This window comes from Oncorhynchus mykiss, chromosome 10, assembly GCF_013265735.2.
Source record: "Oncorhynchus mykiss isolate Arlee chromosome 10, USDA_OmykA_1.1, whole genome shotgun sequence".
Lineage (NCBI taxonomy): Eukaryota > Metazoa > Chordata > Actinopteri > Salmoniformes > Salmonidae > Oncorhynchus > Oncorhynchus mykiss.
The window spans coordinates 36,553,492-36,572,251 of record NC_048574.1 but is presented as its reverse complement, the minus strand read 5'-3'; the positions used below and the strand labels follow the sequence as shown (position 1 = coordinate 36,572,251).

General features: G+C 43.9%; 1 protein-coding gene across 2 annotated transcripts in view; it reads left to right on the top strand.

The window, feature by feature from the left end:
- The window catches only part of LOC110533100 (Down syndrome cell adhesion molecule-like protein 1 homolog), a 194,009-nt gene that overhangs the window by 20,697 nt on the left and 154,552 nt on the right, over nucleotides 1-18,760 (top strand). For both annotated transcript variants that reach the window (XM_036990185.1, XM_036990184.1), the window contains exon 3: nucleotides 4,597-4,743. In XM_036990185.1, coding sequence (XP_036846080.1) covers nucleotides 4,597-4,743 — 147 coding nt within the window. The remainder of the gene's footprint in view (nucleotides 1-4,596; nucleotides 4,744-18,760) is intronic.

Genomic DNA, 18,760 nt, shown 5'->3' with positions numbered 1-18,760 from the left:
ATGTATGGTCAGGGAGGTATGTATGGTCAGGGAGGTATGTATGTTCAGGGAGGTATGTATGGTCAGGGAGTTATGGTTATGGAGAGGTTACGTTCAGGAGGGATGTGGTTCAGAGGTTCTGGTCTGGGGTTTAGGGTGTTGTGGTCGGTCTGGTTAGGGTGTTGTGGTCTGGTTAGGGTGTTGTGGTCTGGTTAGGGTGTTGTGGTCTGGTTAGGGTGTTGTGGTCGGTCTGGTTAGGGTGTTGTGGTCTGGTTAGGGTGTTGTGGTCAAGGAGTTGTGTAATGGGGTTACTACAACTTGGTTTAAAGTTAGAGTATTTAGAGCATGATTAAATGGGGTTAGGGTTAGTAAATAAACAGTAAATAAACTACTTTCTAGATATCCATAATGTTATGTACATTTGTTGGTGGACTCTCTCTGTACTGCATAGCTACAGTGGGCGATTATTCAAATGTAGATGATACAATTTCCATCATAGCGTGATTTAATGAATCTATTCACTGTTCCCATGTTTTCTACAATCATTTCAACATCGAATTCTATGTCTAATGTATTCATATGTTTCTATATGTAAAGTGGAAGTAGTAATGTATGTTGATGTGTTGTTATACTGCAGTAGGATCCCAACGTTAGTGTAACAGTGCCTGTTCTCTACACTGCACTGCTGTTACCAGGGAGGGGGCTTCCAAAGCTGTTTCTTAGCAACCTTCAAATATGTCCTAGCTTCTCCTGATTTCACTAATGAGTTCATGCTCATTCAGGAGAGTGTCAAATACTGCATGAACATGTATGAACAGTGAATCACCGTCAATACAGACGGTTTTACTAAAGCTGGGTTGTTATCTCTAGCACAGGGCTTTAACACTACCATGCATTCTGGAGACAGTTGTGTACAAAACAATAGAATAGTGTCTGATGATGATGTCATGGTGAAAGCTAGCCAATCATTTTTTTTTGTTTATCCTGCTCAGAAATTGGGTTGCGTAGTCAATGATGAAAACAGATGTACTGTAGAATTAGTGTTATTGACGTGCTCTAACAATAGACCAAACCAGATTCTGAGTTGTTCCCAATATGTTTGCAAATGTATTGTTGTGGATTCAGTACATCTGTATTATTAGTAGATTCTTTTGAAATCCAAAATATAATATAAAAACTGTGGTCTAACTTGTTTCTGTTAATGATTCTTACAACATAGACAACTGTCCAAAACATCTCATACTGTATATTCCACTACATCTCTAGTATTCACTTGTTCTTATACCAAAGAGAGATTGTAACACCAAATACTCTAAAATATTAAAATATGTGTTACTATATTTACAATGTTTCAGGGAGATCCGGGCTGGTTTAGTCTGGCGGGGAATGACCCCTGAGTTGGTGGCCTCTGGTACATTCTAATGCCTTGATTCCATCCGAAATACGCAGCTACATCATTGAATACTTTAACGACTTTACCTCCAAGATTGGTCAAATTAGTTGTGGTATGGAGTAGAAAGACATGACTTTCCAAATAAAATGACTGAAAATGTATGAATTCAGTGTGTTGTTAGTTGTTTCGGAGATTGTCTAGGCCTTTATGATCAGGACTATTTTCTAAGTAAGATAATAAGTCAGATTTTTTAACATTAAACCTGTCTTCTCTTGATGAAAGTCTTTATTCACCGTTGTTTGTAATTTGGGTGAGCTATCCCTTTAACAGTTTGGCCTGTCAATCAATCATTCTGGGTGGGATTGTCAGGGGAGGTGGCAGGATGTTTTTACAGTTGTTTGTAATTTGGGTGAGCTATCCCTTTAACAGTTTGGCCTGTCAATCAATCATTCTGGGTGGGATTGTCAGGGGAGGTGGCAGGATGTTTGTGAGTCACAGAGTTGGTAGGGTTTCAGACCTAGTCAATCAATCACTGTGGGTGGGACATTGAGGGAAGGCGGTAGATTAGTAATCTAGTCAGAAAAGATAGTTTAGTCTTTCGATTTATTTTATTGTGGCAAAAACCCAAGAAAAAAGGTTGTGTTCCCTGTAGAGAAATAATATGGAATTGCAGGTAATTGGTTCAAAAAATGATATACAATGTCAGACATGCATGAATAGACCTACAGGTATGATTGTAGAATGAAGCAGGTGTTAAATATGGGCTTTGCTACACAGAAAGCAGCCGTTGATTAGGCTACTCCATTGTCGACACTAATCAAATCAATAGGCCTGTATTAATATATTTCATAATACCATACCATGTGTCATAAAATATGCTGTTATAGCTTTCAATCTCTTTTCTTTTATCATTTGGACCAGAATGAGGCTCTCTCTCCACTACTATTGTTCCTGCAGTGAGGAGTCAACATCTTTGTCTAATGTTTTCATCATTTATCTGCAGATAATCAAAAGGCATGAGTAGCCTACCAGTAAGCAAATTAGGGAACAAAATGAACAGCTCTCTCACCGATGCGATTTGCTTCCGTTCACTTAAAAGTGCTCCCGATGCTCCTGAGTGGTGCAGCGGTCTAAGACACTGCATCTCAGTGCAAGAGGCGTCACTGTAGTCCCTGGGTCAAATCCAGGCTGCATCACATGCGGCCGTGGTTGGGAGTCCCACAGGGCGGCGTACAATTGGCCCAGCGTCGTCCGGGGTAGGCCGTCATTGTAAATAAGAATTTGTTCTTAACTCGCTTGCCTAGTTAAATAAAAAATAATGTAAATTTAAAATAAATCTACTTTATATTCATCACCTCCAGCACCACCCCAACATCAACATATGTGAAAATGGCGCGTTTCTGTTTTGTAGTAAAAAATATAGAGGAAGATAAGTGTTTCCAATGACATCATCAACCAATTAGTAGACAATTAGAAGGCAATGACTACTAATAATTGGTTAAAATCACACAATGCACACCGATGATGTCATCATTGGAAAAACTTTGCATTCTCTTTCTTCTTTACTACAAAACATAGCTGTTAGTCCATGAACAACCCATCACTAGGCTACACTGATAAGTCACTTTAGCGCTCTCTGGCAAGTCTCGACATGGGCTTCGAAACCTAGGAAAATACAAACAAGATCTTTGGTTTACTCCTGATGTGACATATCACTACGTTGTATGATTGATGAAAAAGGATATAGGAGATTGACTTTATTCAGTCAGTTTGAAACCTTTAATAATAAACTAGTCAACACTTGTTCTTTCTGTCGTCATTCAAACCACAGTAAAAGCCTATGTGGCTGTGTAGGCCTCTGAAACACGCAAAAGAAAATAAATGATTCCGCCACAAAACAATAATTAAGTGGATTTCATTTCAATTCATTGTTACCACTGTACATTCACTCACAGGAGGCCATCTTCATGCTCCCCCTTGACTGCAGAGGCGGGACCGACAGCAGACTGACAAACCAGCAGTGTGTCGCTGTCATCTCTCGCTTTGTAACCAAGCGTAAAAAGAACCAAAGCGGAGTCCCTACATCTGTTTTTCAGGGGAAACGGAAGTTAGGTTGAAAATACTCTATCCCCGAAAACCGAAAAACATCCTCTTCCTGCTGACACTGTGGAGACTGCTGGCTTTGTGACTGACAGGTGCCTGTCCTGTCAATAGATCACTAGAAGATGCATATAGTTCATTCTAGTGGGAGAAGACTATACAGACTTTTCTGACAAGTGAATTAAAACATTTTGATGTAAAGAAGTCTAGTTAATAATTAAGAGTCTATTGGCGCACCCGTGCACCAATCTAAGAAACATAATAAAAAGATTCCCATCAAAATCCGTCAATTTGAGCTAGAGAGATCAGTGTCTCAATCCACTGCGTCCTCCTATGTCAGCGTTCTGCGGTGGAAGGTGGCCGAGCTATAGCGGTGTTTGGCAGACCATGAGACATCCCGCAAAATCAGTCTTCTCACTAGAAACATTGGTAGCGTGCGAACGGTATCGCCTACAAACTAATATGACCCCCATTAGTGTCCCGGGACTAGTCTGAAGGTAACCCATACAAATTAATATGACCCCCATTAGTGTCCCGGGACTAGTCTGAAGGTAACCCATACAAATTAATATGACCCCCATTAGTGTCCCGGGACTAGTCTGAAGGTAACCCATACAGATTAATATGACCCCCATTAGTGTCCCGGGACTAGTCTGAAGGTAACCCATACAAATTAATATGACCCCCATTAGTGGCCCGGGACTAGTCTGAAGGTAACCCATACAAATTAATATGACCCCCATTAGTGTCCCGGGACTAGTCTGAAGGTAACCCATACAAACTAATATGACCCCCATTAGTGTCCCGGGACTAGTCTGAAGGTAACCCATACAAATTAATAGAATGAAAGAGGTAGTTTTGTGTCCAAAAAACTAAAATATTTCCTGAGCTTTCTTATATCTCCTAGATATAGGACAGGCACTTCAAAACCTTATTCTCTATGAAAAAAATGTTTTTATACCTAAAGGGGTCCTAAAATTCAGAATCAAATAGCTACTTTTAATGGGAATTAATGAAGTGGAAAAGTAGCCGGCTGACAATGAGTATGTTATCAGCCAGCTATGGAAAACACTGTCATCTGAATAAAATACCTCCTTGACACTTTGTCTCTCTCTGTATAATAGTGTTCAGGGAGCCGTACACGGTGCGTGTGGCAGACCAGCGGTCCATGCGGGGCAACGTGGCCGTGTTCAAGTGCCTCATTCCCACCGCCGTGCAGGAGTACGTCAGCGTGGTGTCCTGGGAGAGAGACACCGTTTCCATCATCCCAGGTAGGACAACACGGGAAATAGATGGGATGGGAGGGGCCAGGGGACAGGGAAGGGCCAGAGGACAGGGGACAGGGAGGGGCCAGGGGACAGGGAGGGGACAGGGAGGGCGGGTACGGGAGGACTGTGGTAAAAGAAGTTAAGTGTTATGTTATTATTTGTCTGTAATGAGGTCCCCTCTGTAAGGGTGTTTGTGTGTGAGTTTGTGTGTGTGTGTGTGTGTGTGTGTGTGTGTGTGTGTGTGTGTGTGTGTGTGTGTGTGTCTTTGCACCTGACCTAACTCTAGCTCCTGTCTGCTGTCTGCCTGCTCACTGTTCTGGATCACTGACTCACCCCTACTCCAACTCTCTTCAGCCATCCCTCCCTCTCGTTCACTTTTTCTCTCATCATCTTTCTCGCTCTTCTCTCCCTCTTCTATCTCGCCTCTCTTTCCTCCATCTCGTTCTCTCTCACGCTCCTTTGCTCTCTTCCTACATCTTTCCCCTCTTTCCCTCTCTCCACCTTCACCACTCCCTCCCCAACCTTGTTTCTCTCCATCCATCTTTCTTTATCTATCCCAGCATCTAAATTGATTGACTCCATTGATTGTTCTGTTCTTGTTTTCTTGTTTCTGTATCGTTATCCTAATTTACATCCGTTGTGGATTTTTTTTGACGTGCCAAAGAGCCTTTTCCAACTTCTACAGTATGTTTCCCGTACTTTCCTTTCTGTTGGGTATCCAATATCCCTCCCTGTTCCTCTGCTCTGTCCTTGAAGATTAGTGCTACAATTAGAGACACTGGATGTCAATATCCCCACATTCATCTTCACTAACCTAATGTGTGTGTGTTTGTGTGTGTCTGTGTGTGTGTGTGCGTGTGTGTGTGTGTGCACTGCACACATGTTAGTGTGTTCATTTGTTGTTTTTGTTATATACACTACATGACCAAAAGTATGTGGACACCTGCTCGTCAAAGATCTCATTCCAAAATAATGGGCATTAATATGGAGTTGGTCCCCCCTTTGCTGCTATACAGCCTCCACTCTTCTGGGAAGGCTTCCCACTAGATGTTGGAACATTGTTGCGGGGACTTGATTCCATTCAGCCACAAGAGCATTAGTGAGGTCGGGCACTGATGTTGGGCGATTAGGCCTGGCTCACAGTCGGCGTTCCAATTCATCCCAAAGGTGTTCAATGGGGTTGATGTCAGGGCTCTGTGCAGGCCAGTCAAGTTCTTGCACACAGATCTCGACAAACTATTTCTGTATGAACCTCGGTTTGTGCACGGGGCCATTATCATGCTGAAACAGGAAAGTGCCTTCCCCAAACTGTTGCCACAAAGTTGGAAGCACAGAATCGTCTAAAATGTCAGTGTATGCTGTAGCGTTAAGATTTCCCTTCACTGGAACTAAGGGTCCTAGCCTGAACCATGAAAAACATCCCCCAAATCATTATTGCTCCTCCACCTTTACAGTTGGCACTATGCATTGGGGCAGGTAGCATTCTCCTGGCATCCGCCAAACCCAGATTTGTCCGTCAGACTGATGGTGTAGCGTGATTCATCACACCAGAGAACTGCTCCGGAGTCCAATGGCGGCGAGCTTTACACCACTCCAGCTGACGCTTGGCATTGCACATGGTGATCTTAGGCTTGTGTGCAGCTGCTCTGACATGAAAACCCATTTCATGAAGCTCCCGACGAACAGTTATTTTGCTGATGTTGCTTCCAGAGGCAGTTTGGAACTCGGTAGTGAGTGTTGCTATACCCAGTGAGTGTTGCTATACCCAATTTTTCTCGCTATGCGTTTCAGCACTTGGCTGTCCAGTTCTGTAAGTTTGTGTGCCCTACCACTTTGTGGCTGAGCCATTGTTGCTCCTAGATGTTTACACTTGACAATAACAGCACTCACAGTTGCAGGGCAGAAATTTGCAGGGCAGACATTTGACGAACTGACTTGGAAAGGTGGCATCCTCTGACGGTGTCACTCTGATAGTCACTGAGCTCTTCAGTAAGGCCATTCTACTGCCAATGTTTGTCTTTGGAGATTGCATGGCTGTGTGACTGATTTCATACACCAGCAATGGGTGTATACGTCAGAAATGGGTGTGGCTGAAATAGCCGTATCCACAAACTTTTATACATATATATATATATATATATATACAGTGGAGCAAAAAAGTATTTAGTCAGCCACCAATTGTGCAAGTTCTCCCACTTAAAAAGATGAGAGAGGCCTGTAATGTTCATCATAGGTACACTTCAACTAAGAAAAAAAATTCCAGAAAATCACATTGTAGGATTTTGAATAAATGTATTTGCAAATTATGGTGGAAAATAAGTATTTGGTCAATAACAAAAGTTTATCTCAATACTTTGTTATATACCCTTTGTTGGCAATGACAGAGGTCAAATGTTTTACACCATAATTTGCAAATAAATTCATTAAAAATCCTAAAATTTGATTTTCTGGATTTTTTTCTAATTTTGTCTGTCATAGTTGAAGTGTGCCTATGATAAATTACAGGCCTCTCTCATCTTTTTAAGTGGGAGAACTTGCACAATTGGTGGCTGACTAAATAATTTTTTGCCCCACTGTATATATATATATATATATATATATATATATATATATATATATATATATTGTGTGTATGCATGTATATGTCTATATTCATTATCCTGGATATTACAACAGATAACAATAAACGTCTCCAATGCTGTGTTGTGAAGTGAAACTCTGACAATAACAAAGTGGAAGGTGGAGAGGGAGAGATTAGAGAGGAGAGAACAGAGAGGAGAGAACAGAGAGGAGAGAACAGAGAGGAGGAAACAGTGAGGAGAGAACAGAGATGAGAGAACAGAGAGGAGAGAACAGTGAGGAGAGAACAGAGAGGAGAGAACAGTGAGTAGAGAACAGTGAGTAGAGAACAGTAAGTAGAGAACAGAGAGGAGAGAACAGTGAGGAGAGAACAAAGAGGAGAGAACAGAGAGGAGAGAACAGTGAGGAGAGAACAGAGAGGAGAGAGCAGAGAGGAGAGAACAGTGAGGCGAGATCAGAGAGGAGAAAACAGAGAGGAGAAAACAGAGAGGAGAGACCAGAGAGGAGAGAACAGTGAGTAGAGAACAGTAAGTAGAGAACAGGGAGGAGAGAACAGTGAGGAGAGATCAGAGAGGAGAAAACAGAGGGGAGAGAACAGAGAGGAGAGAACAGTGAGTAGAGAACAGTAAGTAGAGAACAGAGAGGAGAGAACAGTAAGTAGAGAACAGAGAGGAGAGAACAGTGAGGAGAGAACAGAGAGGAGAGAACAGTGAGGAGAGATCAGAGAGGAGAGAACAGAGAGGAGAGAACAGTGAGTAGAGAACAGTGAGTAGAGAACAGTAAGTAGAGAACAGAGAGGAGAGAACAGTGAGGAGAGAACAAAGAGGAGAGAACAGAGAGGAGAGAACAGTGAGGAGAGAACAGAGAGGAGAGAGCAGAGAGGAGAGAACAGAGAGGAGAGAACAGTGAGGAGAGAGCAGTGAGGAGAGAACAGAGAGGAGAGAATAGAGAGGAGAGAACAGTGAGGAGAGAACAGTGAGGAGAGAACAGTGAGGAGAGAACAGTGAGGAGAGATAAGAGAGGTGAGATAAGAGAGGAGAGAACAAAGAGGAGAGAACAGAGGAGAGAACAGTGAGGAGAGAACAGTGAGGAGAGAACAGAGGAGAGAACAGAGAGGAGAGAACAGGGAGGAGAGATCAGAGAGGAGAGAACAGAGTGGAGAGAACAGTGAGGAGAGAACAGAGAGGAGAGAACAGAGAGGAGAGAACAGTGAGGAGGAACAGAGAGGAGAGAACAGAGAGGAGAGAAAGAGAAGGAAGGAGGGTAGTGGGGCAAGAACAGCCTTAGGCCCTGGCAGATGGCCTTCTATATGCACACACACACACACACACACACACACACACACACACACACACACACACACACACACACACACACAAACACATGCGCACACACACAAACACACAAACACGCACCCACACACACACAAACAAACACAAACACACACAAACACATAGGCAGTGTAAAAAATGAATGGGGGGTGTATGTGTGAGATACATTATGCTCTGTCAGTGGTGAGGAGCTTTGACAGACTACCTGGTATTTTACAATCTTTTAATTATCAGCATGTTTTTACACTATCTATTTCTATTAACTGTAATGCATTGCATATTACACAACGTTTAAGTGTGATTCCATGTACAGTTTTCTATTGTGCAGTGAGTTTGTTGTTGTTATTGTTGTGTATTGTTGTGTGCATTGCACTGTACTCTGGCTGCTACTGTGTGTAACCAGGGATATAAAGGTCAGCTGATGAGCACAGAGAGTGAGAATGGTGAACTGCTCACTGAACTCAGTCAGCAGCATTCCTCCACACAGCAACATCATAGTCAATAACACCACACATCACAGTTAAATACCATTTTTTACAATGACTTTGGCACTAATTTCAGAGCCTTGTGGTCATTTTTCAAAATGGGGGACTCATTTATCATGAAATACCATAGGAACATCCATTTAGATCACCCACAAACAAGATACTGATAGTTTCACTGTGTAGTTGTTCGTACAATCATTAAATATTGTAGTAGAAAATATGTGACACATGTTTCATTATGGTACCACACGTAAATACATCACTGTAAAAGGACTAGTAGAGAGAATACTACAGACACAGTGGAATTATTGAATAAAATCTGAAAACCCTCTAAAAATACATTTTGGAAAGAGAATTACTGATTATAATGATGTGGAATTTTGGGAGAATTTTTCAAAACAGGCATCTTGAAACTGAACATACCTGAACATACTCAGTCCTCAGTTGCTTCATTCTGTCTGCATCTCTTTCTAAAGGCACACGGTATAGCTGTTTTAGAGACACCTGGTGCCTTTTCAGCATGGGTGCAATAGTCGGCAAACTTATGGCTTCCACATTGTAGAACATGTCATCACTGTTCAAGATGTGCTGCCGAATTTCTGTAAGGCGAATATCATTTCTGGCCCGAACCAAATTGACCACAGCCCACACTAGTTGGTCAGTCAGAATTGTTCCTCTGCCTCCTCTATTTGGCCTAGTCTCAATTCTGCAGGGAAAATTACAGTAAGAACACATTTAGTCACATCACCTACCGTGTGGTACACATTGGCATGCAGTATACAGTCATTTGACATTTGGCAGTAGCCTAATGTTTAGTGCATGCTGAACACTTACCGGTTCTCATTGAGGAAAGTTCTGATGATTGAGGCCACGGAATGATCTTCTGAGGTTTGGTTGAATCATTGTAGATGCCTCAGTCATTGTCATGCAATGATTTACGACATGGTCTACAACTATTGCTCAGATTTCATTGGACACTCTCTGCTGTTGCTGCCGCTGTCTTGGTCCGTGGCCTTGTCCTCTAACACGTTCCCCCACACCTCTCAAACGAGGCCCACGACCACCTCTCAGAAGGGTTGCTTGGTCCCTGGCCTTGTCCTCTACCACGTTCTCCCACACCTCTCAAATGAGGCCCACGACCACCTCTCAGAAGGGTTGCTTGTCCCCTGCCATTCCTTTGACCAGCACGTCTTCCTCGTCTTCCTCCAACTGCTTGACCTCTATTTTGACCTGAATCACCTGCCGGCTCCACGTTATCACTATGTTGTTGTAGGTGGATACGACTCATTTCACTATTTACTCGTACCACAATGTGAAATCAATCACCAGTAACGAGTTGGCAAACAATTACAAGGGCCTGCATACATACACTTTATTAGGTACACCTGCGTGTTAGCGCCAGTCGCCTGCTCCTTCTAACAGCGAATCACGTGGCTGCCTACAGCTCAATATATAGAGTATATAGAGTAGAGAGCATTAGAATGGGCAAGATGTGTAATCTAAGAACCTTGGACCGTGGTATGATTTGTTGGTGCCACACATGGTGGTTCCGGCATCTCAGAAACAGCTGCCCTCCTGGGATTTTTACGCACTACAGTCTATAGAGTTTACGGAGGATGGCGCGATAGACAAAACAAATTCAGTGAGCGGCAGTTCTGTGGTCAAAACCACCTTGTTAATGAGAGAGGTCAGAGGAGAATGTCCAGACTCATTCAAGCTAACAGAAAGGCCACAAATACTCAAATAACAGCTGTTTAAAACAGTGGAGTGCAGAAGGGCATCTCTTAACATACAACACCGTGAATAATTCAGGCTTTTGTGGAGGCAAAAGGGGGTCCTACCCAGTACTAGATGGGTGTACCTAATAAAGTGGCCGGTGAGTGTACAGTAATGTCAAATCTGAAAACATGGTCTGGAAAAGTGGTACATGGGACCATAGAAACAGTGTCTGATAAAGAATGATGATGAAATATTACATCCATAGATAATGCAGTCCAATTGGTTCATGTTCCACGGTAATTGGTGTCAATGGATCTCGTCATCCTGAAACTTTCATGATCTAAACATGGAATATTGTTAGTCAGTTTCCATAAAACTATGCATTAAGACTAAAGCAACAGTTACTTATCATTTTGATCAGTTGTCTCAATTGATAGTTAGATCATTGTAATGAAATGAATAGACAGTCATCTCAGATGTAATGTGTGAATTGCATTTTGAAATGGTAATACTTTGATGTTAAGTGGTGTCATTTTGAACAGGTGATTTTAGTTCAATGAACAAATGTTTTTTATTAGCTTTATGTGTATTGTATCCAAGCAATTGGAAATAGTGTTAGAGTTCACAGTTAAATAACACCACACATCACAGTTAAATAACACCACACATCACAGTTAAATAACACCACACACCACAGTTAAATAACACCACACACCACAGTTAAATAACACCACACACCACAGTTAAATAACACCACACATCACAGTTAAATAACACCACACACCACAGTTAAATAACACCACACACCACAGTTAAATAACACCACACACCACAGTTAAATAACACCACACATCACAGTTAAATAACACCACACACCACAGTTAAATAACACCACACATCACAGTTAAATAACACCACACACCACAGTTAAATAACACCACACATCACAGTTAAATAACACCACACACCACAGTTAAATAACACCACACATCACAGTTAAATAACACCACACATCACAGTTAAATAACACCACACACCACAGTTAAATAACACCACACACCACAGTTAAATAACACCACACACCACAGTTAAATAACACCACACACCACAGTTAAATAACACCACACACCACAGTTAAATAACACCACACATCACAGTTAAATAACACCACACATCACAGTTAAATAACACCACACATCACAGTTAAATAACACCACACATCACAGTTAAATAACACCACACACCACAGTTAAATAACACCACACATCACAGTTAAATAACACCACACACCACAGTTAAATAACACCACACACCACAGTTAAATAACACCACACACCACAGTTAAACAACACCACACACCACAGTTAAATAACACCACACACCACAGTTAAATAACACCACACACCACAGTTAAATAACACCACACATCACAGTTAAATAACACCACACACCACAGTTAAATAACACCACACACCACACATCACAGTTAAATAACACCACACACCACAGTTAAATAACACCACACACCACAGTTAAATAACACCACACACCACAGTTAAATAACACCACACATCACAGTTAAATAACACCACACACCACAGTTAAATAACACCACACACCACAGTTAAATAACACCACACATCACAGTTAAATAACACCACACATCACAGTTAAATAACACCACACACCACAGTTAAATAACACCACACACCACAGTTAAATAACACCACACACCACAGTTAAATAACACCACACATCACAGTTAAATAACACCACACATCACAGTTAAATAACACCACACACCACAGTTAAATAACACCACACATCACAGTTAAATAACACCACACACCACAGTTAAATAACACCACACATCACAGTTAAATAACACCACACATCACAGTTAAATAACACCACACATCACAGTTAAATAACACCACACATCACGGTTAAATAACACCACACATCACAGTTAAATAACACCACACACCACAGTTAAATAACACCACACATCACAGTTAAATAACACCACACACCACAGTTAAATAACACCACACATCACAGTTAAATAACACCACACACACAGTTAAATAACACCACACATCACAGTTAAATAACACCACACATCACAGTTAAATAACACCACACATCACAGTTAAATAACACCACACATCACAGTTAAACAACACCACACACCACAGTTAAATAACACCACACATCACAGTTAAATAACACCACACATCACAGTTAAATAACACCACACATCACAGTTAAATAACACCACACATCACAGTTAAATAACACCACACACCACAGTTAAATAACACCACACATCACAGTTAAATAACACCACACATCACATTTAAATAACACCACACATCACAGTTAAATAACACCACACACCACAGTTAAATAACACCACACATCACAGTTAAATAACACCACACATCACAGTTAAATAACACCACACATCACAGTTAAATAACACCACACATCACAGTTAAATAACACCACACATCACAGTTAAATAACACCACACACCACAGTTAAATAACACCACACACCACAGTTAAATAACACCACACATCACAGTTAAATAACACCACACACCACAGTTAAATAACACCACACATCACAGTTAAATAACACCACACATCACAGTTAAATAACACCACACATCACAGTTAAAACACACCACAGTTAAATAACACCACACATCACAGTTAAAACACACCACAGTTAAATAACACCACACATCACAGTTAAATAACACCACACATCACAGTTAAAACACACCACAGTTAAATAACACCACACATCACAGTTAAACAACACCACACATCACAGTTAAAACACATCACAGTTAAACAACACCACACATCACAGTTAAACAACACCACACACCACAGTTAAACAACACCACACAATACAGTTAAACAACACCACACATCACAGTTAAAACACACCACAGTTAAATAACACCACACATCACGTCATTGAAAATGAAAATAAGAATTTGTTCTTAACTGACCTGCCTAGTTAAATAAAGGTCAAATTTAAAAAATATATATATATAATATACAGTATTGTACACAGCAGTACAGTATACAATATACATTATTGTACACAGAAGCACAGTATAATATATACAGTATTGTACTCAGCACAGTACACATTATACACAATACAGTGCTCATTGCAATGCAGTTAAATACATTACACAGCACAAAATACCCACTAGTGTTTCTAGCCCAGCACTAACACACCTACTAATCATCTAGCCCCTTATTAGCTGAATCAGGTGTGTAAGAATGGCCTGGGACAAAAATGTGTACCCTTTTTTATCCCCATGCGGGACCAGGATTGGATATCACTGCACTCCAGGACAGCATTGTTTAAGGACCAACCCAATCAACAAAGGAGACAATGACCTAATCATAATAACAGCACAGCAATCTAGTATTCTCTCTGTGTGCAATATGACATAGCTCTGAAACACACCACATCTGCCATACAAATCCGGAATCTGGCTGGAGTGGCATGCAATCTTAGCAACGCAATCTCTCCCACTCACACACACACGCAAATACACTTCCACCACAGACATATATAACTGCCACACATACACACAATTTAAATGATTGGGGAATAGTGAGAAACATGCATGATTAGCTTGGTTACATAAAGGCTCAGATGGGTCAGTAAACTCTGGACTTCCCATTGATTGACAGCCCTGCTCCTCGTTCAGCCAATCAGCTGTCCCCTCGTTCAGCCAATCAGCTCTCTGTTCACCTTTCGAATTCAGACCCTCTAACCTACCTGCTCTGTCCATATCATGACCTCCTCTCCTCTCTTTCTCCATCTCTTTCTCTCTGTCTATCCATTCTCTCTCTTTCTCTCCCACTCCTCTCTTCGATAGACAGGTCAGAGCACAGGAACCCAGATCTAAATACTGCTCAGATAGGCCTAATGAAGACAGGGAAATTGAAATTGATTTTGTAAGCTCTCTGGCTATCTGGCTATCTGAGGACAGCCCAATAATTGGATGGTCATGGTAAACAATGACAGGTGTCTCTCTCACAGGAGAGCGTGTGTGTTTTAGTGTGTGTTATTGTGTGTAATAGTGTGTGTGTGTGTGTGTGTGTGTTAGTTTGTGCTAGTGTGTGTGATGGACATAAATGTGTATTGGTCTATTTGCGGTTGTGTGTTTGAACTGATTGTAACTGAAGGACAACCAGGATGAATGCTGTGTTAGGGATTGAGTTAGGGATTGAGTTATCATTACAAAAATGATAACTAATTTGGTTTTTTCTATTTAATATCAGTGTTTCAAATTCGAAAATCGACTTCCCTGAAGATATTTCAAACAGACTTTCTTCATAATATGGTTTAACATGGCTTAATATGTTTATGAACATGGTGTGTGGATGGAGTCAATTACTGTCATGTGTGTGTGCTAGGAGATATTTCCAAAGAGAGTCCTTAATCGATTTATTTGGCCTCAATAATTCCACATAAATGCCAAAATACCCTGATCTCTCTCTCTTTCCCTCTCTCTCGTTCCCTCTCTCTTTTTCCCTCTCTCTTCCTCTGTTAATTTAACATAGGGTTGCCTGATTGCTTTTAGCATTAATATTCTAATAAGGCTTGTGTATAAATAATTAATGCAACCTAGCAACAAGCCTACCTCTCCCCTCCTCTCTCTCTCTCTCTCACACACACACACCCACACACACACCCTCACGCACACACACACACACACACACACACACACACACACCCTCACACACACACACACACACACACACACACACACACACACACAAATTCTCTCTCACCTGTCACGTTTGTGCTCTCTCTCTCTTTCTCTTTTTCCCTCTCTCACTCTCTCTTTATTTCCCTTCCTTAGAGCAATTTAGTGGGATTTGAAGCATTGGGAATTAAAAGGGATTAGATGAGGGAGATCATGGAAAGGAGGGAAGGGGGAGGAACTGTGAGAGAGAGGTGAGGAACCAGACAAGAGGGGGAGGAACCAGGCAGGAGGGGGAGGAACTGTGTGAGAGAGGTGAGGAACCAGACAAGAGGGGGAGGAACCAGACCAGAGGGGGAGGAATAGTGAGAGAGAGGTGAGGAACCAGACAAGAGGAGCAGGAACCAGACAAGAGGGGGAGGAACCAGACCAGAGGGGGAGGAATAGTGAGAGAGAGGTGAGGAACCAGACAAGAGGAGCAGGAACCTGACAAGAGGGGGAGGAACCAGACCAGAGGGGGGGGAATAGTGAGAGAGAGGTGAGGAACCAGACAAGAGGGGGAGGAACAGTGTGAGAGAGGTGAGGAACCAGACAAGAGGGGGAGGAACCAGACAAGAGGGGCAGGAACCAGGCAAGAGCGGGAGGGACCAGGCAAGAGGGGGAGGGACCAGGCAAGAGGGGGAGGAACTGTGAGAGAGAGCTGAGGAACCAGACAAGAGGGGGAGTAACCAGACAAGAGGGGGAGGAACCAGGCAAGAGGGGGTGGAACTGTGAGAGAGAGGTGAGGAACTAGACAAGAGGGGGAGAAACCAGACAAGAGGGGGAGGAATAGTGAGAGAGGGGGGAGGAACCAGGAAAGAGGGGGAGGAATAGTGAGAGAGGGGGGGGGGGGGGGAACCAGACAAGAGGGGGAGGAACTGTGAGAGAAAGGTGAGGAACCAGACAAGACGGGGAGGAACCAGGCAAGAGGGGTAGAAATAGTGAGAGAGGGGGGGAGGAACCAGACAAGAGGGGGAGGAACTGTGAGAGAAAGGTGAGGAACCAGACAAGAGGGGGAGGAACCAGACAAGAGGGGGAGGAACCAGGCAAGAGGGGGAGGAACTGTGAGAAAGGTGAGAAACCAGACAAGAGGGGGAGGAACCAGCCAAGAGGGGGAGGAACCAGACAAGAGGGGGAGGAACAGTGAGAGAGGGGGGGAGGAACCAGACAAGAGGGGGAGGAACTGTGAGAGAAAGGTGAGGAACCAGACAAGACGGGGAGGAACTAGGCAAGAGGGGTAGAAATAGTGAGAGAGGGGGGGAGGAACCAGACAAGAGGGGGAGGAACTGTGAGAGAAAGGTGAGGAACCAGACAAGAGGGGGAGGAACCAGACAAGAGGGGGAGGAACCAGGCAAGAGGGGGAGGAACTGTGAGAGAGGTGAGAAACCAGGCAAGAGGGGTAGGAACTGTGAGAGAGAGGGGAGGAACCAGAGAAGAGGGGGAGGAACCAGACAAGAGGGGGAGGAACCAGGCAAGAGGGGGAGGAGTAGAGAGAGAGAGGGGGAGGAACCAGGCAAGAGGGGGAGGAACAGTGTGAGCAAGGTGAGAAACCAGACAAGAGGGGGAGGAACAGTGTGAGCAAGGTGAGAAACCAGACAAGAGGGGGAGGAACAGTGTGAGCGAGGTGAGAAACCAGACAAGAGGGGGAGGAACAGTGAGAGAGAGGTGAGGAACCAGACAAGAGGGGGAGGAACAGTGAGAGAGAGGTGAGGAACCAGACAAGAGGGGGAGGAACAGTGAGAGAGAGGTGAGGAACCAGAGAAGATGAGGAAGATCCAGACAAGAGGGGGAGGAACCAGGCAAGAGGGGGAGGAATAGTGAGAGAGAGGTGAGGAACCACACAAGAGTGGGAGGAACCAGGCAAGAGGGGGAGGAACTGTGAGAGAGAGGGGGAGGAACCAGGCAAGAGGGGGAGGAACTGTGAGAGAGAGGTGAGGACCCACACAAGAGTGGGAGGAACCAGGCAAGAGGGGGAGGAACTGTGAGAGAGTTGAGAAACCAGACAAGAGGGGGAGGGGCAGTGAGAGAGGGGTGAGGAACCACACAAGAGGGGGAGGAACCAGACAAGAGGAGGAGGAACCAGACATGAGGGGGAGGAACCAGACAAGAGGGGGAGGGACCAGGCAAGAGGGGGAGGAACCAGACAAGAGGGGGAGGAACCAGGTAAGAGGGGGAGGGACTGTGAGAGAGGTGAGAAACCAAGCAGGAGGGGGAGGAATAGTGATAGAGAGGTGAGGAACCAGACAAGAGAGTGAGGAACCAGACAGGAAAGGGAGGGACCAGACAAGAGGGGGAGGAATAGTGTGAGAGAGGTGAGAAACCAGGCAAGAGGGGTAGGAATAGTGAGAGAGAGGTGAGGAACCAGGCAAGAGGGGGAGGAACCAGACAAGAGGGGGAGGAATAGTGTGAGAGAGGTGAGAAACCAGGCAAGAGGGGGAGGAACCAGACATGAGGGGGAGGAACAGTGAGAGAGAGGGGGAGGAACCAGACAAGAGGGGGAGGAACCAGACAAGAGGGGGAGGATCCAGGCAAGAGGGGGAGGAACCAGGCAAGAGGGTGAGGAACCAGGCAAGAGGTGAGGAACAGTGTGAGAGAGGCGGAGGAACCAGACAAGAGGTGGAGGAACCAGACAAGAGGGGGAGGATCCAGGCAAGAGGGGGAGGAACCAGGCAAGAGGGGGAGGAATAGTGAGGAGAGAGGCGGAGGAACTGTGAGAGAGAGGTGAGGAACCAGGCAAAAGGGGGAGGAATAGTGAGAGAGCGTGGGAGGAACCAGACAAGAGGAGGAGGAACCAGGCAAGAGGGGGAGGTATAGTGAGGAGAGAGGCGGAGGAACTGTGAGAGAGAGGTGAGGAACCAGACAAGAGGGGGAGGAATAGTGAGGAGAGAGGCAGAGGAACTGTGAGAGAGAGGTGAGGAACCAGACAAGAGGGGGAGGAATAGTGAGGAGAGAGGCGGAGGAACTGTGAGAGAGAGGTGAGGAACCAGACAAGAGGGGGAGGAGCAGTGAGGAGAGAGGCAGAGGAACTGTGAGAGAGAGGTGAGGAACCAGACAAGAGGAGGAGGAACCAGGCAAGAGGGGGAGGTATAGTGAGGAGAGAGGCGGAGGAACTGTGAGAG